Here is a 21,929-nt window from a genome sequence, read left to right as displayed (position 1 = left end):
GCAGTTGCCCACTCTATAGAGACTGTGTCTGTCCCGCGGCCACATTTCAACAGTGCAACACAATAGGAGGATTAAATTTGGACTCCTAAATATTAGATCTTTATCTTCTAAAGCTTTATTAGTAAATGAAATAATATCAGACAATCATATTGATTTGTGCTGTCTCACTGAAACCTGGCTGAGGCATGATGCATGTGTTAGTCTAAATTAATCTACTCCTCCAAGTCATACTACAGAGCTGCTAACTTTTCAAAAAACCTTGGCGTGAGATTTTGTCGAAGGGGGGAAGACGACGAGGAATACACGCCACCGCGAACAGCTGTGTGTCGGGTGGGCGTGACTGAAGACCGTAATGAGTGACGGTCACGTTCAATGCGTGAGACTTGAGAGCCCCGATACCTCCGTCTCTCTGCTCCTCTCTGCCGGCGGTCCCCCAGTTGCGGACACAGTCCCGCCACTGTCTGTTTGGGGTAAACAGGATGTCTATGCAGCAAATAGGTTTACAGATGCGCTCCTTAGCGCCATCCATCGTCGGGGAGTTTGAAAAGGAACGAATGCGCCCCAGACTTTTTTTTTGGCGTGAGATATTGGTTGTGTGGCGTGTGAGCGTGTTAAAACATGAAAAAGCGTGTGTCACACGGCAAAAGCGTGCGAGTTGGTGGCTCTGTAATCATGAACCTCAATCTACATGACATTCTAGCTAGCTAATGTTAGCTTATGTTATTTAGCTAAATTCTAGCTAACGGTATCTAGGTCAACATGACATTGTAGCTAGCTAATGTTAGCGTATGTTATTTAGGTCAATTCTAGCTAATGTTAGCTAATGTCAGCTCAGTCAACAAAAGAAAACTTTACATAGAACAGTATACTGTATATCTGATCAACTGATTTTCTTTATCCACAGTGTTAGTATGGCTCGTCTGAGTGATCCTAGATTTACACGTGAAATGGTCATACAGATGATACAAGAAGAACAGGATGAGGAAGATGAACCAATTCTTGATCCTGACTCTGAGTCTGATATCTCTGATGCTGATGACCTAAACTATGTGCCACAGGGTCAAGCTGGAGTTGTGGACATGTCGAGAAATCCAGCTCTCCTGGATGAAGAAGACTCCTCAGATGAGATTGTAGACTCGCCTGATGAGTCTTTTGAAGAGGAAACTAAGACACAGACCAATAGACTAAGTAAAAAGGGGTCTTACTGGAATGAGCTTCCCCCCACTCAGGGTAGAGCAAGAAGCCATAACATCCTGAGGAGCTGCCCAGGAGCTGCATCTGGTTCAATAACCATTTCACCAAAAGATGCCTGGGATTTGTTTATTACTGACAACATCATTAAGGAGATTCTCAAATGCACCAATTTAGAGGGACGAAGAGCAGCGGCAGCAAAAGATAAAGATTGAAGATGCATTGATAAAGTAGAATTCATGGCCTTTATTGGTTCGACCCGCCTTGCAGGGGGGGACAAAAGCTGGGATGTAGCCCTGCGGGAGCTGTTTCTGGATCCACTGCAAAATCCAATGTACAAAGCCACTATGGGTTTCTGTAGATATCTGCTGCCTCATACGGTTTGATGACAAGAGGACCAGGGCTCTTCGACTGGAAGCAGACCACATGGCGGCATTCAGATATGTGTGGGACTGTTTACTGGCCAATTGCAAAAGAGTGTTCATCCCCAGTGACTGCGTCACCATAGATGAGCAGCTCGTGCCATTCCGGGGCAGGTGAAAGTTCTTGCAATACATGCCCAGCAAGCCTGCAAAATATAGGATATAAATCTTCTGGATGTGTGATGCGAGGGTCCCTTATGCAATAGATGGAATAATCTATGCACGGAGACAGCCAGGAGAGGAGGTCCAGAAGAATCTTGGAGAAAATATTGTCCAAAAGTTGGCCAGCGGAATCAGACAGACAGGTGAATATAGAATACAGAAGTAAATATACTCTTGAAGTTCTAGCACAATACCTAGATCACTTTTCCAATTTTTAACATGTGTATTTCATTTTCTTTTACCATTGTGCAAAGCAAAATAGTAAAATGGAATAATATGCAATACAATAAATACTGCATTAAATGTATTTTAGTGTTAGAATTTAGAGAATTCTATGTTGACTAAATTGACCATTCAAAGTTTTTGTTTTGATAACAGGTCGCAACATCACAATGGACAACTTCTTCACGAGTATCCCTCTGGCTGAGAAGCTCCTTGAGAGGGACCTGACCATTGTGGGGACTCTGCCAGAACAAGCCAGACATACCACCTGTCATGAAGCCATCCAAATTGAGGGAGAATCCTAGCTCTGAATTTGGATTCAGTGGCAACATGACCATGGTGAGCTATGTGCCGAAAAAGGTGAAGGCTGTTGTCCTCCTGAGCACAATGCATGACGACAGAGCAGTGGATGACAATAGTGCGAAGAAAAAAACAGAAATGATCCAGTACTACAACAAAACAAAATCAGGAGTGGACACAATGGATCAGATGGTTCGCACATACACATGCAAGCGGAGAACACGGAGGTGGCCCATGGTGCTGTGGTGCAATGTGCTGGATGTTGCTACCCTCAATGCCTACACCAACTTCACTGCACAACATCCTGATTACATGGGTGGTGTGACCAATGCACGGCGGCTATTTATCAAGAAGCTGGGCAAAGAGCTTGTCATGCCACACGTGAGGAGGCGCATGGAGGGCACGCCCCACCTCCATACACATATCATAGAGGCAATGGGAAGATGTGGGTTCAAAAAAATAAATGCTGCCGCCATCCAGCCCCATGACGACATTCGACAGGAGGGCCAAGCGAAGAGGAAGAGGTGCAAGATCTGCCCGGCTGCCAAAGACCGAAAAGTCAGCAGCTGATGTTCCAAGTGCACCAGCCCTGTGTGCAAGGAGCACAAACATGTGATTGTCATGTGTGAAGAATGTATGCACTAAGATGGCAATTTGCACTGTACCGAACTGTGAGTGTGAGAAAGTGGCAAATAAAGATTTCAAATATTAAATTAATTCTTTGGTCCAAATCACTGCTTAAATATGTTTCAACAAAATCATTATTATAGTACATCTTTTTCTATTTTTAATCACACACGGGTCTTTTTTTGGAACAGTGTGTGTAAACTTGATGTAAAAATACAAAAAAACATGTTATTTCATAAATTAAGAAAGGACAAATTAAAATAATGATTTGTGGTAATCAAAAACAAGGTATTTAATGGAAAAATTGATCATTAAATTATTAAATGAATTGATTTCTAAAAATATAGCAGAGAAACACTCAGACATGCATGAAATAACATGGTAGGTCAATACGGGTCATTTTAAACCCATGTTGTGCTTTCAAAGGGGTTTTCATAGCTTGTGTATTAAAGGGTTAAGGAGCTTATAGTGCCATACTACCCAACTAGAGAGTTGCGTTCATTGACTGCAGTGTTATGTGTGGTTCCCAGAGTCTTAAAACATAGGTTATCAAGCTCCTCTTCTGTCGAATAAGCTTCGACTTTCACTCCGGGGGCAGACACGGTAACTTCTTTAAGAGTAGACTTCAGACTTTCCTCTTCGACAGTGCTTATAGTTAGACCCTGATCTTTGATCCAGGAAGCTTTCTTTCAGAGGTTGGGTCGGACAACTCTCCTCTAGATTCTTGTGATTCAGCCAGAAAGCTTCCTCTCCCTCCTCCCCTCCCCCTAGATATGCTGCTATAGGCCTAGACTTGCCGACGTAGCCGCAGACCCCCAATGCCCTTTATGTGTGCCAATCCCCGACCTGGCGACGCGACATGGCAATAAGGACTGTGCGCCCCGGTCACAAGTGCCGGAAGCAGGGCACCGCGTGCCTCCCCGGCGGGGAGAGAGTCACAGCAAGCACATAATCCACGGCCTCGGGAAGCAGCGAGGTCCGGGCACGGGCGCTCTAAAGCACGCAACCCGGAGCCGGCGTGCCACCTTCCGCCACACTGACCTTGCTCAGTGCAGACCTTACATTGCAGCGCAGCTGCACCGGCGACAACCTCTCCCCGCGAGGAGAACCACCAGCACCCCCCAGGTGCAGAAGTAACAACAGTGCGGTGGCTAGTTTATGATTAAATACGACTGTAAGTGTAAAAAAAACAGTAACATAATCAGCATTTCACTGACCAGATGCACACGAACCTCTGTGGGTCGTCAGTAAGTCCTGAGATTCTAGCTTCGATGTTCTGACAGGCTTAGAAGGCCCTGACTGCCCCGTCCCCCTCACACAGAGTGAGTAGGACAGAACCAGCTAGCAGTCCCTGTGTTTAACCAGGGGAGAGAGAGACGAAAGAGAGACATAGCAAAAGACAGAGGTGAGATGTGATTGGTCAAAGAGCGTTAAGGAGCATGCATCAAGCTGGCCAGGGAGCTGGCTACAGAAACAGAAAGCAAAGCAACAGGAGCACAGACAGGAGACAGGAGCTGCTCAATGAGAACATAAGCTAATAGGGAAAAACATAATACATACACAAGTGTATTTGTGAAAAACAATACATTATAAAATAGATATAACTTTTAATTATTACATTTTTTATTTTATTTTGTATTATATTATAAAAAAGCTATAACTTTGTTATTCTGTTTAGTCCAGCAGAGAAGGCCTAGCTGGCCCTGACCGCCTCTGGTGTGCAGCGAATTATTGTGAATGTGGCCGCTATTAACAGCAATACTTTAGTTTTAACCTCATCCAACATCCACTCCTCATTGGATACATGCAGACGCGCACACCTAATATGTTAAATATCACTCCAGCAAATGAATTCTTCTCATACATGCAAACACACACTATACATGTGGTATAGCAGTGTGTTCCTTGTGAACTCACAGACATACGCATACTCACACCTCCTCTCCTCCAGCAGATCCTCGTCTGTTCCAGTTATTACACTCTGGTGTTAATTTCTTCAGGTTTTTGACAAGCCTCCAAGTTAAAGTGTGTTCTTTGTGTAAGTGCTTTTTCTAAACTTCTCCCTATCTCTGCAGATTAGTCAGGGAGCAAATTACCTGCCTGCACAAAAAAAGCGCAGTCTTTCACATTTCTGCTGTGGTTGGTGTGCAGCCCTCCTTTTGAAGACTGGGTAAGTTATTTCCTCTGGCCCTGCAGCAGTCCTGGCATGCAAATCATCATAAAATTTAATTTTTTTTAAAACTGCACATGCACTCCGGGTGCTCTTATCAGCATCTGCACAAACTGCATACAAATCAGGCATCACACAGCTCAGCAAAGGTCTCCCAAAAAAAAACAAAAAACGTTGGCAAATTGCTAATTGGGTCACGAGTTCTGAAGCCGGCTCGGCTAACGAGAATTAAAACGCGGAGGTGTCCGTGCCTGTGAAGTGTCTCCGGCATCCTGGTGACTGGCCCCAGAGCAGAGACGCTGCAACAACAGCAGAGAGGCAGCTGTGCTGCTCGGCTCTGTCACACAGCGGCTTCATCACATTACATGATGGTGGGAGCATGTCAAAGATGGTTTTGCTTCAGTGACACTGAACTGCACGCTGAACAGTGATGCGTTCAGGTGCACCGGGTGAAGCCTCCAGCCTCTATCTCCAGCTTCATTTATACATGTTTTCACGTAATTCCTGTAACCCCACAGTCTTATTAGTGAGTTTGAAATCAGATTCAAGTCTAATTGCTTTTACACATGATTTTTTTAAAGTGAAACTGAACGTAAAATATTTCTTCCCAGAGAAATTGGTACCTTATATATTCCCGGTGTATGCTTTGACTCGTGTAGCCTACTTAGTTGGTCAAAATTGTAATTACCTAAAGCAATACATTTTTAGTTTGATGTATTTTCATGGCGTGAAAGCGCTCTAAGTGTTCTCCTGGAAGAGGTTATGTTTCTGGCACCAACTGACAATGTCATGCATTGTGATTTGATTGGTGCATAACATGAACCTGATAGTAATGCATCACATGGTAACACTCAGTAGTTGTGTAATAAGCACTGACGAGACAGAGTGAGTTATTGTATCATATTAGATCTAAAATGGTTGCAAACACATCAATAAAAAACAACAAAGAAATATTCAGAAATGAATCAATGAAAGCTGGCAAACGTTACTTCTGCTGAGTCTAATAAAACATTCATAAAATATAGACTCTGGATTATATTGTCACTGGAACTCAAAAAAATATGACTAACCTTTTTAATGCTTTGCCTTAGAAGTCATTACACAGTTTGGTAGTGTTCCCTGAGTGGAACGTGTGAAGGGCATGCACTTCTCAAAGCAGACTGCACAAATGTGTTCTTCTACTCTTGTGAAACACATTGCATCCAGAGGACATTGTTTAAATGTACTAACACAACAAGATGGTTCAGATAATCCAGTTGCACCATGTAGATGTGTTACAGCTGAAGATTGAAAACATCAACCCACACGTCAGCTTCTCAAGAAGAGGAACCAAGAGGGAGGAAACACATTTATTAACATGACAGTGCTGAGAGTTCATGGCTGCTCAGTTAGAGCTGAGACATCATGGATGCTCAGGTCAGGGCTGAGGAGCTTCCATATGAGGCTGAGACTTCATGGATGCTCATTGGATGAGAAGAAACAAACAAGTAGAATTATCGCCTCCCGGTTGTACGGCTCAACCAACCAGGTGAGCTGCATTTATCCCGGCATCTGTTCAACATGTCTTCACTTCATCATTTAATTTATTTTAATTTTAATAGACATTCGGAAGTATATTCATTAGCACATGAACTCTTGAGTTATGGACAAAAATGTGCTTTACGAGTTTAAAATGACCAAAATTGTATAATAATAATAATAATTAATCCTTTATGTATCAGTCTATCCTCGAGTCCAAGAGGAAATTCCCGTTCACGAAAGAGGAGGGTAAACGGACAGCCAGGAAACATAATCCCATGACAACGTTGTCATAGAGAGCAGATGACGCATCTTTGTAAACCAACCCCAGAAGTCAGAATAACTCCGGTTCCCTCGACAAAAATATAATTGGCTTTTTGTATATATAGAGCATCATTTCTCTCAAGTTTGATTCACAAATGTGTGGAAATTTGTGTTAGTGAGCACTTCTGCTTTGGCACGTCGCTCCATCCAGCTGCCAGGTGTGGCTATCGGGATGGTGATTAAACAGCATGATTGTTGCAAAGATGATCTCGATAAACGCTCACTCTAAGTCTAACTCTAAGTCTTATTTGGGGGAATTTTTCCTGATCTGATGTGAGGTCCTGGGACAGAGATGTCATCTGTTCAGACTGTAAAGCCCTGCGAGGCAAATCTTGTATTTAGTCCGCCTTTAGCTTGTGGTGACGGGAAGTCATGTAACCGCTGTGTAGTTCCTTGAGAGCAAATAAAACAACTAATAACGTTAGCTTTTGAGTTTCTGATGAATGCATTCACTCTTCAAAAATCATAATAATTCAAAATCCAGTGCAAAAAGCCCAGCGGTTTCTTTGTGGAGTGAAACTAGTACGAGTGCAACTTTTGGGTTGGCCTGCAACAATATGTCATCTCTGCAGCATTCTATATCCATATCTATATCCAACGCTATATCCAAATATGAGAATAAGATTTTAATAAAATGATCCTTTTTCAGACTGACTCTGGGGCCGCTGTTAAACAGCTGATAAAGTGATTAGGTTTTTCAGCTTTAGAGACGCATTGAAGGCGGGGTAGGAAATACACTACGCGCCACTGAGTTAAAGCCTGCAGCGTGCTTATTCAGCCTAAACTTTGTTAAAACAGAGCAAATAATGGCTGCAAGAGCAACAAGTTGCTGGAAGATGAGTCTGTTGCTTTGCAGCGGTCAGCACAGTGCAACGCGGAAAAGAGAAACAGCGTGGCAGTAAATGACCTTGTTGTTTCAAGGTCAGAGGAAAGCTTGAAGACAACCCCGAAGAACTCTGACCTTTGAGAGCTGACCTTTGAGAGCTGTGTTGGTCTCCTGTTGATCCCATATGACGTATCTGTTGCATGCATCTCATGTATATTTCCCTGCATGTGATTTGCATGTGCAGATTGCAGGTCATACAGCTCCTCAAGCATGACGGATCTGACACGTGTGTGCATGTTTCATCTTATTTTGTTGTGATGGATATTTAATCAACGGTATTTTATGTGTTCTCGTTACGTGTATTTATTACATCAGACTGCCCCACAAGCATCGTGCATATTTAATTTATGCAAAACAGACAAACAAGTCAAAGGTACAGCCTTAAAAAGAGCTGTACACTTGTGTCTTAATGTAGCCAAATAGTGTGTACATGTGTGACGACGCATTGATATGCCCAGTGCAATGATGACTGCATGTTTTCTGTCCTTTAAATCAGAAAACTGTCAAAGTTGATGTGATGCTGACGTCCGTTTTCTTTGTTTAATGAGCAGCTGGGTGTATGTAGTCTTAATAAAACTCTAGTGCTCGTCACAGAGCATCCCACTGAGTTAACGGTGTGTGTTGTCTCGTGCTGACTGGAGGTCACACTGCAGTCCTGTTCTCCGCCACATCATAGAGCGCGTGCACGCTTTGGTCCAATATGCAGTCCAATACTGCAGCCTTTTTTTTTTTTTAACAGGGAGCGCGCTTCCAAATCTACCCTCCCGCTGCGCTCCCTCCCTGTGCCTTAAAAAAGAGCGTGCACGGCTGAAGGTCACTTAAACACAAAAGGCTTTCAGCGCTGCGGTCCAATATAGCGCATGCGCGCTGCCGGAGGACCGCTTCACAGACCGCAATATGGCGAGAATGCCTGCCAGCGGGGACACGCAGCCGGAGAGGATGAGCTGCCCCTTGGAGGAGGAGGAGGGGGAGGAGGGGGAGGAGGAAGAGGAGGAGAAAGAGGAGGAAGATGTGATCCAGGAGGTCCAGATCACCGGGTTAGAAGAGGACGAAGAGTCCGACAGAGATGGCGCGGAGCTGGAGTGGGAGTCAGGGGGCACCGCCGCGGAGATGCGGAGTCCGGACCGGGAGGAGGAGCACCAGGAGGCGGACCTGCTCGGCAGCGGCAGCGGGGCCGCGGGGCTGGAGGGAGACCTGCAGCGGTCTGAGCGGAACAAGCTGAGCGAGAACACCCGCCTGGCCACCCGGTACGCCGTGAGGATCTTCAGGGAGTACCTTAGCGAGAAAGCCCAAAGTCCAGACTTTGAAACTCTGGACAAGGACGCGCTGTGCGCGCTGCTGCGCTCCTTTTACGCGGAGGCGCGCTCCAAAAGTGGACAGCTGTACAGCAAGTCGTCCCTCATCAGCATCCGGAGCTCCCTGAACCGGTACCTGAACGAGCCGCCCTACTGCCGCACCTTGGACCTCACCAAGGACCCGGAGCTGCGCAGCGCCAACCTGACCCTGGCCGCAGTCATCCGCCGGCTGGAGGAGCAGGGCGCCGGTCCCGTGGTGCAGAAACAAGCCATCACGCGCTCGGACCTGCGAAGGCTATATGAGTCCTCCGTGTTCAGCACCGACACGCCGTTCGGGCTGCTCAACAAGGTCTGGTTCGAGACCTGCATGTATTTCTGCACCCGGGGTCGGGAGAACCAGCGGGAGCTGGAGGAGGACTCGTTCGGTCTGGCGGTGGACGAGGACGGGAGGAAGTTTGTGTACTTCAAAGCTTTGGGACCGTACCACAAGTCCCGCTCCGCCGCCTGGACCAAGAGGCGTCCGGACCCAGACGAGGACACGTTGCCCCGGATGTACGAGACCGGCTCGGACCAGTGCCCGCACGCCAGCTTCGTCCGCTACGTGTCCAAGCGGAACCCGCTGTGCGGGGCGTTCTTCCAGCGGCCGCGGGACCACTGCTGCGCGCGCGACGTGACGTGGTACGAGAACAAAGCCATCGGGAAGAACCTGCTGGGCACGAGGATGCAGATGCTGTCGCGCGCTGCCAAGCTCTCCAAGACCTACACCAACCACTGCATCGGCGCGGTTTCCATAGCGACGCTCAACAGCATCGTGGGCGCCGCGGGCTGCAGGTCCACGCCGCGCTGCGGGGAACCGGAAGCGGCCAACGGCCACGCGCAGGCCCGCCTCCAGCTCGTGATTCCGTACCTGCACCGGGTATCCGACGCTGCGGATCTGAAGCCGGCAGCAGCGACAGTAAACACGTCTTCATTATTATCCTCATCTTCTTCATCCTCGTCATCATCAACAACAACAAAGAACAGAGTGCGCGCCGAGGAGGACCCAGAGGCTCCTCGCGCCAAGAGGCTGTGCGTGCGCCCCAGGACACACACGGAGTCCCCCGTTGAGCGGAAGGAGAGCGCGCCGCTACCTGCGAGAGCCACGGAGACCCGGAGCAACACCTGGCCCGCGGCCCGGTCCCTGGTCGTTGCGCCCACACAGGTAATAGACGACACGTGATCGCTTGTCTTTTACAATAAAGGGCGATATACACTCTTGCAACTACAACTGCAGCTGGCCACGCAGTCGGATCGACAGACTCGTTTTGGTTTATAGTTCCCGTGCCTTTTCCATACGCCAGAACCGTAGGTGGCGCAAAGACTGTAGAGTCGACCTGACTCTACAGTCGTAGAGTCAGGTCGACTGGAATTCACCGCCATCTGCGTGTCCTTATACTCCGTCAGACAGGTTATATAAATGTTCATATTTGTGGACCTCTTCAGCCAAACGTTCTTCAACGGGATCCATTGTTTGTGTTTCTGCTATGGCTTTTAAAACAGCTGTATTATGCTATGAAACCGAAAATGAGAGACTAAGAAAGGATGTGGTTAGCGGACCAAGCAGTGTCTGTGAGTGTGAGTGTGTGTGTGTGTGTGTGGGGGTGTGTGTGTGTGCGCGCGTGCGCGCGCGTGTATGTGTGTGTGTGTGTCTATGAGTGTGCATGTGTGTATGTATGTGAGTGTGTGTTTGTGAGTCTGCATCTCTGTCAGTGTGTCTGTGAGTGATTGTGTGTCTGTGTGTGTGCATTTGTGTGTGTGTGTGTGTCTGTCTGTGAGTGTGCATGTCTGTGAGTGTAGAGAACAAGTTCTGACGTTCAAACAAATCCTGTTAAGTTTTCTGATTTGTATTTCTTCGTTTTTTATAAATTCTTTGTTAAGATTTGTAGCACTGTGAATTTTCACTGTCAGTTCTGTTTTTGTAATAAAGGTAGCAAATTAATGCTTTAAAATTATTTATTTTTATCCGATTAACATTAAATGAAATTAATAAAATAATCGACTGATTAATTGATTATTAAAATAATCGTTAGTTGCAGCTCTCGTATTAAGCCTTATGCATTGTTTGCTAAAGTGGTGCATTTCATTATTTGTGGCGAGTAGGGAGCAGCAGAACAAGATCCACACATTTTCCACTTTTTAAAAAAGTTGTTTAGGGCAGTAAACAGGTTTTACACATGCAGCAGACAGGAAGCTGCACGACCAACTTCTGAGAAACATCTGTGTGTATAGTGCTCCATGTTCCCTCGCTTCTCTACTTGGTCCCTGTTTGCTTTGAGGCCGTGCACACTGACTTCATAGGAGACTTGTTTCTAACCAGTGATGTTGACGAGAGCTGAGCGATGAACCGACCAACCCACCATGTCTGGAGTCTGACCACTTTAACCCTTTCACTGTGTTAATTGTAACATTTAGTCGCCTAATAGTTGCTTATTCATTTCTTGTTGCTAAAAACCAAGATGGTGACAGCCAAAACGCAAATCAAGGCTTGGAAATTGTCCTTAAACCAATGTGTGACATCACGGAGACAAAGAGCACTTCCCCCACACAGTCTGGAAGGTCGAGGGGGATACAACCAAAACCAGCTGAACAACCAAGACCTCATAGAGCTGCAAAGACGAGGAAACACTCTCTGTGGGATTGTCTCTATGAGTTAGTTAGTGATGGACTCAATGGCGCTGGTTTAAAAGAAATATGTCAACCCCAAAGAAATGCCTCAAAGAGCAGAGAGGAACTGCAGAGTTGATGATCATGTTGTGTGTGTGTGCTCTAAGTTGATTCTAAAATATGAATGAGTGCATCTTCACGATAGTGAGTCACACCATTAAGATCACTGGTGAGGAAGAGAGAAGGCGTCTGACGTTAGTGCAATATTGCAGCCTATATTACACCGCACTGCATTTACACCACCCTGCTGAAGATCTACAATGAATAGAATGTTTTACAAGATGGTATTCATTGTGTTGACCACACTACTGCTGATATTACCACGGCAACTGATACTGCAGCCATATAATTACTGTTATACTGGTAATACCACTACTGTGTGTGTGTGTGTGTGTGTGTGTGTGTGTGTGTGTGTGTGTGTGTGCGTGCGTGCGTGTGCGTGTCTCTGTGTGTGTGTGTGTCCTAGGACAGCAGCAGCATGTCCGGTCAGCAGCAGGTCTCCTCGTCTCCTCGTCTCCTTGTCTCCTCATCTCCTCGAGGCTCTGCCGGCATCCCCTCAGCCGCCCAGCTGACCAAATCCAACGCACCCGTCCACATGGATGTGGGGGGTCACGTGTACACCAGCAGTCTGGCCACGCTCACAAAGTACCCCGAGTCACGGTCAGGACGCACATCCATATGAAAAATAATCTTAATAACCCTAAATTCATTAACAATATGTGACGCCTTACATTAAATACTTAATAATAATAATAATAATAATATAATTATTAGTACATCACTTTATTGTCCATTCAATGGAAAAATGCAAAAACTAATTATCTTAAAATCCTTCATTTAAAATGTTCTTGATTAATGAATCAAGATTTTAAGGGATGTATGAATTTCCCCTAATTTATATATACTATCTATATCTATATATATATCTATCTATCTCCCATTTTTCCAGGATCTTTTCGCAGATAGTCTTTTAATGGGCCCCCTAAATAGGTTAAGGGTTTCTTTAAGGGGTAAAAACTATCTCTTAATTTGTACCGCAATAGGGGATAAATAAAAAAAATACAATAAAGGTGCAAATTGTGTGTTTTTATAAGGAGCCATGTGCAGGATGTAGGGGCATCTAGTGGGAGGTTGCAGATTGCGACCTCTGGATAACTCTCCTCTGACCCCTGTTCTGTGTCGAAGAACTATGGTGGCCTTCAAGTTTACCTAAAAACATTAAGTTCCATCTCTCGAGCCAGTGTTTGGTTTGTCCGCTCAGGGCTACTGTAGTAATGTGGAGCCTTTGCTCTGTGCTGATACTGTTAGTCTGTGTTCCTGTAGATGTTCATGACTCATGTTCATCTTGACCCCCATAACGTATTTTACACTTTAGTTTCTGTGCCTCTGTGAATCCTGTTCGTGCCTCATCTGGCTTTAACAACTCAAATATAATAGAGGTGATTGTCAGCACTTTTAAATCTGCCAAGTGGCATTCAGCATGTTGACTGCGTTGTAATGATTATGTAAGCGTTTTAATTTATTCCATTAACTGCTGGTGGTCAATTACCTGCTCGCACTGGCTTTCCTATTCTAGCTAAAGCAAATCTTAACTTGTAAAGTCACAAAAGGGCCAGACAATGTGACCTCTCAATAATGAAAAGTTGAATTCATACATTAAAAAACAACCCCTGGCTCAGTGCTGCTACAGCGTCACATGGTCTGGTATAACTTATAATCTATAAAGGCCACGGCAGTTTCCTCTGGACTTCTTTCCACTGAACCTGCCAGTGTGTCAGTCGTCTGGACTTCACTGATATATTGAAGTATATGTTATTGCAGCGTTCAGGATTAACAGTCAGGCCAAACACTCACAGATGTGTCGTTGACTTGCAAGCCGCTGCACATTCTCTCCATCTGCAGCTGATCCAACCAACACCCACACGCCTCAACACTCAGTCATTTGGTTGAGGAAGCACTTTCACTGACCAGGAAGTGGGAAAGATTATTACAGCTGCCAGTAACTCTTTCAACGTACAGCTGTATTAAGGTAGACATATCTGTATTTTGACTTGGTCAGTGGCTTAAGGTAAGTTATTGGTTAGGTTTGGTTTAGTACTCTATGTAAGTTACATATCTAAAGTAAGTCCAAAGGGACGTCTGTGGCCAGCAGACATGGGTTCGGGTTCGGGGTTTGGTAATGTTGTGCTGAAGAGGACTCTGCTTTTGTCTTCATGCTTTCCTGCAGGATCGGTCGTCTGTTCGAGGGAACGGAGCCCATCGTGTTGGACAGTCTGAAGCAGCACTACTTCATCGATCGGGATGGACCCATGTTCCGCTACATACTTAACTTCCTCCGGACCTCAAAACTTCTCCTCCCCGATGACTTCAAAGTGAGTGTCTAGAGCTTTAAACAGGTACTGCTACAGTTTATCTGAACAGTCCCAAACACAGGAAGAAACCAATGAACTGTCCCGACTGTCAGAGGAGTCACATATAGAGCACTCACCTGGACGTCTGTTTACTGTTATACTGTTTTTATGTTTCCTTAATGTCTTATTTTTGGTCTTTCTTTATATTTATCTTTATATCTAGCTCTTGTATTGTAAATAAGTACGAAGCGCAGAATCCGGCGTCAAATTCCATGAATGGGAAAATGTACATGGCCATTAAAGCTGATTCTGATTCTGAGTCTCACACTGCAGGAGCTATCCCGAGTCCTGCGTTGAGTTCGGTGTTATGACTTAGAACCTTTCACACATCCTCCAGTCACTGTGCAACGCCGCGCTGAAGGACACAAAACCTCCTCGTGAAACTAGCTTTGTTACATTGTCCTATGTTTTCTCTACTGTCATAACTTCCCATGCAGTTCATACATTCCATATGTACTCACTTTTTTAAAATAACTATCCCTTCATATTCATTACATTATAAATATGAGTTTACTTTGAACTAATCAATTCTATGATATTATACACAGATGTTGCATTAAGCCATCTTGACTTCCAATGCAAAAACAGATCCCGATCAATAGCCGAAGGGATGCACTCAGTCATATGGTTGTTACTGTGTTGTGGTTCTTATTCTATCACAACTTTATGACTTCATGTCAACATAAACACCAAAAAGGACTATTCGGTCAAACAGTCCTTTTTGGTGAGGAAGCTTCCTAATTGAGTGAAATGAGCCGGACGTGTCCAAGTGGCCACGATGATGAGAGCTCTACTGCAAAGGAAAGGAGCTTCAATGCTTTCTCCTTTAGCATAGGAAACACTGGTCCTTCCTTTATGAAAGGAATGGCGCTTCAATGCTTCCTTACATAGCTCCTTTAGCATAAGAAACACTTTACCTTCCATTGTGAAAGAAAAGGAGCTTCTATGCTTCCTCACTTAGCTCCTTTAGCATAGGAAACACTGTATCTTCCTTTTTGAAAGGAGATCATTCCGCCACATTTAAAGTGACGCACCACGCTCATCTTTGCTTTGTTTATCTATTTTGATTTATGCTCTGCTTGTGTGTGTGTGTGTGTGTGTGTGTTTGCATGATCTTGTCTTTTCTACCTTGGTGTCTTCTGTCCGTGTGTGTATGACTCTGAGCTTGTTTGTGTGTGTGTGTGTGTGTGTGTGTGTGTGTGTGTGTGTGTGTGTGTGTGTGTGTGTGTGTGTGTGTGTGTGCGTGTTTGCAGGAATACTCCCTGCTGTACGAAGAGGCCGGTTTCTTTCAGCTGTCTCCCCTGCAGGCCGAGCTGGAGCGCTGGAGGGCCGAGCAGGACTGCGGGCGGGCCTCTCCGGAGTGCGAGTGTGTCGTGATTCATGTGGCTCCGGAGCTCGGTGAGAGGATCAGCGTGAGCGCCCACCGGGCCGTGATCGAGGAGGTGTTCCCTGAGGTCAGAGACATCGTGTCCAAGTCCCTGAACAGCAGCTGGAACCAGGACTCTGAGCACGTCATTCGCTTCCCGCTTAACGGCTACTGCCACCTCAACTCTGTCCAGGTACAAATTACACTGTGGATTTAGATGACAAACCTTTTGATACCATTATGTCTGACTGGGATCATACAATAATTGTGTAGTGTGAACAGTTCAGAGATTTGAAAGTCGTGTGGTCATTGTGCACGTCGGAGTTAAAGTGCCTTAAGCTTCTGTACTGTTCTGTTTTCCCCAGTAAAGCAGAATACCTGAGAGCTGAACAGGATGAAGAGGAGTTTAAATCAGACGCTAACAAAATGCTAATGCTTTTATTATCAATATTACATATATTATATACATTATCATTATCCTGTTTACTACTCTTAATGCTCTATCTATATTACTACTATATGAGTCATTTATATCATATGCATTGAATGTGTTGTAACTGTTACGTTTCATTCTGGTCGCATGATATCTATTGCTTTTGTCCATCCTGATAGAAGATGCTCCTCTGTTGCCTCTCTAACCCTAAACCTCTCCTGAAGGTTTGTTGAAGGGTTTTTTTTTTGGGGGAAGTTTTTCCTGAACGACGTGAGGTCCCGGGACAGTGGATGTTGTATGTGCACAGATAGTAAAGTAGAGTTGCTGCTTCTTTCAGTGGAAAGGGGCTGGCTGAGGTGGTTTGGGTGTCTTATTAGGACGCCTCCTGGTCCTCCTAGACCTTTAGAGGTTTTCCGGGCACACGCTGGAGCGATTATATGTCGTCAGGACCTCAGGAAGAGTTGGGAAACCATGGAGAGGGATGTCTGATGCTGAATGGATGGATTTTATCTTTACCCAAACCATAACCCATAGACATATATTTGATCTCATACAATAATACATTTTTACTCATGTATTTTAACTCACAGTCATACATTTTCAGTCTCTTATACAGTAAATCCAGAATGTTAGTTCCTGTTACTTTTTTACATGTTGTTATGTTGCAGTATTATGCTAAATATCTCAGATTTATCTACACAATTGATTTCCAAATAAAATGACACATTGAGAAAAGTATTCAGACCCTTAACAAGTCTCAAGGTAAGCTTTGAACACCTGTTTCTGCCATTCTTCTCAAGACATCACATGAGTTAGAAAATGTGTTTTTCTTGAATTTTCAGTTAGTGCCGTGTAATTTAATGCCTTTGTAATTTTGCGGTCCTTTAATATATTGAAAGTGCTGAGAATCAGCCAATGACTTCCTTGTGTGGAGATACATTGATGGCTGACACATTTCATTACTGTATGTCTATTTTTGTCTCAGGGGAAATATCATCAGTCAGAGGAACAGAGGACTCCTGAGGGCAGACTGAGATAATGTCACCATGCTGTTCCCTTTGGTGCAGGGGAGGGGGAGAAAGACTAATGCACTACTTCTGAAGTAGTGGATGTTTCAGCCCAGATTGTGAGATGGATTTTACCTTGAGAAAATGAAGAGTGACCCAAAGCTCAAGGGCCTCTTTCTCAGCTATTGTTAGCGACACATGTACAGACAAAAGAAGTGCAGACTATATCAGAGACACATCAGAGAGAGATACACAACTGATCAATAATTCCTCATTCTGTCACATTCACACTGATCACATGTAACTATCAGTTATATTTTGGGTTACATACTGTTGCTCTTCCTCTTTAGGAAAAGATTTTGTAATTTAACTGTCCACAAGATGAAGACGACATGCACAACATTTAGTAAAAAACACAAACAATTTTGGGTGGTGTTTCTGTATTTGTTCATGTTTTCTGTATTTGGTTGTTTTTTTTCAGACAGACATTTATCTCTACTGAGATCACGAGGGGCAATTGTTTTGTTTGTAGCCTTAGGAATGATGACATGCTTACATGGTTTACCTTGACAGAACTGTAGGATGTAAAGATTCCATTCGACTGTCCAGCAACAACGAGAAAAAAGTACAGTATATGTAAAAGTTTAGCTCTAATGCAGCAAACCAAGAACACACACTTTGGACAGAGCGGACCTCAGAGCCCAACACACTCCTTTTGCCTCCTCTGTTTTGGTTTGTGTTTGATTTGCCCGCCCTACATTTGTATAGCTAGGTTCAGGAACAAAGACCACACCCGACAGATCTCATTTCCTCCGTGCAAAGTATTTAAGCATACGTGATCCCTTAGCTTTTCTTTTGACTCCACAAGTTGTGTGACAGACGAGCAAACACATTTGATCTTTATGCCTCATACAATGTACCAGGAGCTCTTTGAAGAAAACCGGCTAACGCCTAGAGTCCCAGAGCTCCCTCCTTTTCACACCATTCGTTGTCACCAGCAAGCTGGGTTGCATTTAGCCTTCCATGTTCCTGATGCTCTCGGCATCCATCTTCCAACAACTCCTTAGGAAGGCAAAGGACGGATAACTACCACAGCTGCACAGCCCGCTCTGACAACAGTGGAGTCTTTGGCCTAAACCTGTTGTTTCCTCCTGTTTCTGCCTTCCCCCCACTCCTACCAGAGTTGAACGGGGGAAAAAGAGACTTATCATCGAGCTGTTATCGTCCCATGGATCCACTTTACCAATCATCAATAACCTAATTCTACTTGGACTACTCAATGCAGTACATTACAATTGCCACATCCCTCATCACGGAGCCAAGGCAGACATCACCAGCACCTTCCATCTCCCTTGAGCACTGGAACCTTGCAAAAGCATCCGGAAAAATGTTTAATTCTTTATTGGAAGCCCTCTGCTGGATCCTTACAAATGTCCATAAACTATGTCTGTCATCCATCTCTCAAATGACTACTTTACCGTTCCCCCATCTTTCTATCCCCCAGCCCATGACCTCCACACTCTGACTTTTGTTTTCCAGGAACTTGGTGTTCCTATTTGCTCAGGTCCCTGAACATCTCTGGAATCCCTTGGCATCTATTGTACTTCCGTCCATCCTGATAGAGGAATCCTCCTCAGTTGCTATCTTTGAAGTTTCTTCCCTTTTTTTACAAAACATTTAAGTTTTTTTGGGGGGAGAAGTTTTCCTGATCCGATGTGAGGTCCCGGGACAGAGGATGTTGTATGTGTACACATTGTAAAGCCCTCTAAAGCAAATTAGTGGATTTTGTGCTTTTCAAAAAATTGAAATGAATTGAAGGACCATATTAGCACTAGTTCATCATCCAAGGCTCCCACTTACCAGGTCACAAAAATTAACTTCACAAAACGGTCCTTAGGGTCTCTGTGTCAAGCCGTGACTCAGCGGCATATCACCTAATCAAAGGTCTCCAGAAAGCCCGAACCACATGCTACACCTAAACATCTGTCCCTCACTTCAGATCTTGTGGCCTGCTGCATCTATACACTCCACTCATGCTACCTGTCTGCCTTCATAGATAAAGTCAGCAGCAACCAACCAGTCTGGTCCACCTACTGGACTCGTACTCCAGTCCATATGAAACCATATGCAACTACATAAGCGAAAGACGAGCCAGCCCAATGTATCTGCAAGACCCCTGTTCATCACAGATGAGGGAAAATGAGCCATACGCTCTGGTTTCACCACCACTTCCACCATATCTTATTGACATCCAGTACATCCCTGACACTTGGGCCATTCATTCTGCATTGGAGCCACCTCCACCACGTCAATATATCTCATGAAGATTCTTGGCCGCTGGTCCTCCTTTCCATACCTCGCCTATAACCACTCCAACCTCAACGACCAATCGCCCACACGCACCTGTCTTCACGACGCTAACTCTTGGGGACTCAGTGGCCCGCCATTCTCTCCTTATCATTGCACGACTCTCGTAGGCCTCCACGTCCATCATGCCCTACCCTCCATCACCCCAGCCCACTTCCCCCATCCCTTACTCCTTCAACTTCCTTCCACACCCTGCGTCTATTCCTCTTACTTCAACACTCAACAAAAAAAATAGACAAAACTTTATCATTATTGGTGTGGTTTCTGTTCGTGAATTCAAGTTGGAAAATGAGTGCAAGCCATTTGTTGTCTTTAGTCCATTCTGTTCCAGGTGTGACTCATGCAATGTATGTTCCTCAGTGTGTACCAATGGAAGGCACCAACGTTGGAATATTTTCAAATCTACACATATTCGCAACTCTTCCGAGAATACTTAGAGAAAAATGTCTAAATGTCTTGTTTTGGTTTGTGTGTGACTGCAGGTGTTGGAGCGGATACAGCAGAGAGGGTTCTGGATCACAGGTTCATGTGGCGGTGGAGTGGACTCTTCCCAGTTTAGTGAATACATTCTACGAAGGGAAAGTCGAGGCAGCCGACACCCCCCGACCCTTATCCAAATAAAACAGGAATTTAAGGACTGAACAAACATAAGTCCCTCTTTTTGCACTGTTTCTCCTACTGACAGCAGATTCTCTTCAGTGAATATACTCTGTAGTTGACTGAGAGGCTAGTCTTCTTTGACACTGCGCCACATATATTTTCACACAGTGGTCATTACAGTAAAACATGGATTCATTGGTGCAGGGATTTGCAGGGGATCATGGGAATTGGATCCTAAATTTGAGGTGCACTCACATTAACATTTCTTTTGATATAAAATGGAGGCTGGTACTTTGTGGATGTGCAGGATTAATAGTCTTTTGTCACGATAGATGCAATTTTATATTGCGATATAGTCTTTAGAATTCCTTTGAGAAATCATTGATAGATAAGATAAATCGATGCTCATGTCTGTTTTTTATCGAATACATTGAATTCAATACCTGTAAAACCAGGTACTGCATCACATTGATGCACAAATTCTGTAAATTGAAACCATACAACAGATCAGCTGTGTGATGTACAACATTGACCACATTGTCATAATAATATTACAAGGATAGTCATCAAATATCTCTTCATCATAATATTGTCCAGCCCAACCATTATTTATTTCTACCATGTTCTCAGACAATTGAGCTTGGTAAATGTCAACATTAACATTAAATGCATTTATTTCATATCAATTTACTGAATGGTTCAAAAACACAAATGGACTCCTGAAGCTATTCTTTGGCTCTGGCTGGTGGCTACAGCTCATAATATGATTACATGATGATATCACAATGATTCATATACAGTCCAAAAATTATTAAGGTACAGTATTTTAAAAATGCTACTGCAAGAATGTCCTCTCAAGATACATGTGAATTAAAAAGCCCTGAATCATATTGGATGTTTCTGAAACTGACCTTTCATGAAAAAAGATCATATCAGTAATTTGTTCCGATGTCTACTTCCACTGAACAAAGACCTCGAGGGTCCATGTGAATTATGACTCATCTGATGGGAGCCAAGAAGGAAGCAGCATGACGTTATTGTCCCACTGACAGGACACTTTTAGTTATAAAAGACAATGACTCAGCTTATTGGACCAAACGTTCATTTTGTGTGAGCTGGTTCCTGTGGTGTTCCCAGACAGCAAACTCTCAGCATCTCCATGAACGTGCAGCACATCAGCAGCACAAACTACTATCTGCTCTTCAGACTTGAATCAGAGGTCAACAAATACCATATTCAAAACAATCTTTTTTTCTCCCGCTAAGATGACTGGTTATTATGTACTGTATATGTTGTATAATTGTACACAACTATGTATATGTTGCATGTACTGTTGCATTTATTTGTAATGTCTGCAGAGGCCATCAGTTACTTTAACCTGGAGCAAATAGAACATGTCTGCATTTGGTAAAGTATACATTTAGAGTACAGAGCTCCCTTTGAAAATATGGCAATTTTTGGCATGCAATATTTTTATCGAACAATTCTCTTTTTATTCTTCTTTGGAAAATACAGGCGGAAGAAAAGATTCATACCTTAAGGAGTTCAATTTTTTTCCATGCAAAATTATATCTTTTCAATGTTTTATAGAAGCATGGAACAGCAACCCAAGCCATTTTGTAACACAGTTTCTCTATGAACATACACATACTAACAGTTCAGAACTGAGGTGATCTGGTTGGACTGGTCACCAACATAGCTGCAGTGGAAGATTCTGCCACTTGGTGCAGACTCTGTGCTAACAGACTCTGTATCTGCTGGAGGGCATGCGTGGTGCAGTCTGTGGCAGAATAACTTGAGATGTAACAGCATTTGACCCTACGCAGCATTTATACATACAGGTAAGCAACACAATATAAAAAAAGAAAAATATGCACAATTATATAATAATCACAAGTATCGCAAAGATGTTGCCAAACAAATAA

General features: G+C 44.2%; 1 protein-coding gene and 1 pseudogene across 2 annotated transcripts; both read left to right on the top strand.

The window, feature by feature from the left end:
* The first annotated feature begins 654 nt into the window (after positions 1 to 654).
* Positions 655 to 2,942, top strand: LOC137795606 (piggyBac transposable element-derived protein 4-like; annotated as a pseudogene).
* A 5,890-nt stretch (positions 2,943 to 8,832) lies between these two features.
* Positions 8,833 to 21,924, top strand: LOC137795663 (BTB/POZ domain-containing protein KCTD1-like). 2 transcript variants are annotated; one of them, XM_068593303.1, is made up of 5 exons: positions 8,833 to 10,318; positions 12,287 to 12,480; positions 14,048 to 14,192; positions 15,485 to 15,790; positions 19,887 to 21,924. In XM_068593303.1, exons 1-5 carry the CDS (start codon positions 8,933 to 8,935, stop codon positions 20,043 to 20,045), a joined length of 2,190 nt encoding a protein of 729 aa, XP_068449404.1. In that variant the 5' UTR covers positions 8,833 to 8,932; the 3' UTR covers positions 20,046 to 21,924. The 2 variants fall into 2 exon arrangements, with proteins under 2 accessions (XP_068449404.1, XP_068449405.1); XM_068593304.1 differs by having other exon boundaries at positions 10,188 to 10,318; positions 12,292 to 12,480.
* The last annotated feature ends 5 nt before the right edge of the window (positions 21,925 to 21,929 follow it).

Source organism: Clinocottus analis, unplaced genomic scaffold (assembly GCF_023055335.1).
Source record: "Clinocottus analis isolate CAN_PGR_092001 unplaced genomic scaffold, fCliAna1.0.p SCAF_29, whole genome shotgun sequence".
In the NCBI taxonomy this organism is placed as follows: domain Eukaryota; kingdom Metazoa; phylum Chordata; class Actinopteri; order Perciformes; family Cottidae; genus Clinocottus; species Clinocottus analis.
This window is presented reverse-complemented; position numbering and strand designations above follow the sequence as displayed.

What these genes read in the sequence shown, in the direction of transcription:
- LOC137795663 (XM_068593303.1), top strand. Translation starts at nt 8,933, where the DNA reads ATGCGGAGTCCGGACCGGGAGGAGGAGCACCAGGAGGCGGACCTGCTC. An exon ending in ACAAAGTACCCCGAGTCACG is followed by an intron (nt 12,481 to 14,047) that starts GTCAGGACGCAC and finishes GCTTTCCTGCAG; the next exon opens with GATCGGTCGTCTGTTCGAGG. An exon ending in GCCACCTCAACTCTGTCCAG is followed by an intron (nt 15,791 to 19,886) that starts GTACAAATTACA and finishes GTGTGACTGCAG; the next exon opens with GTGTTGGAGCGGATACAGCA.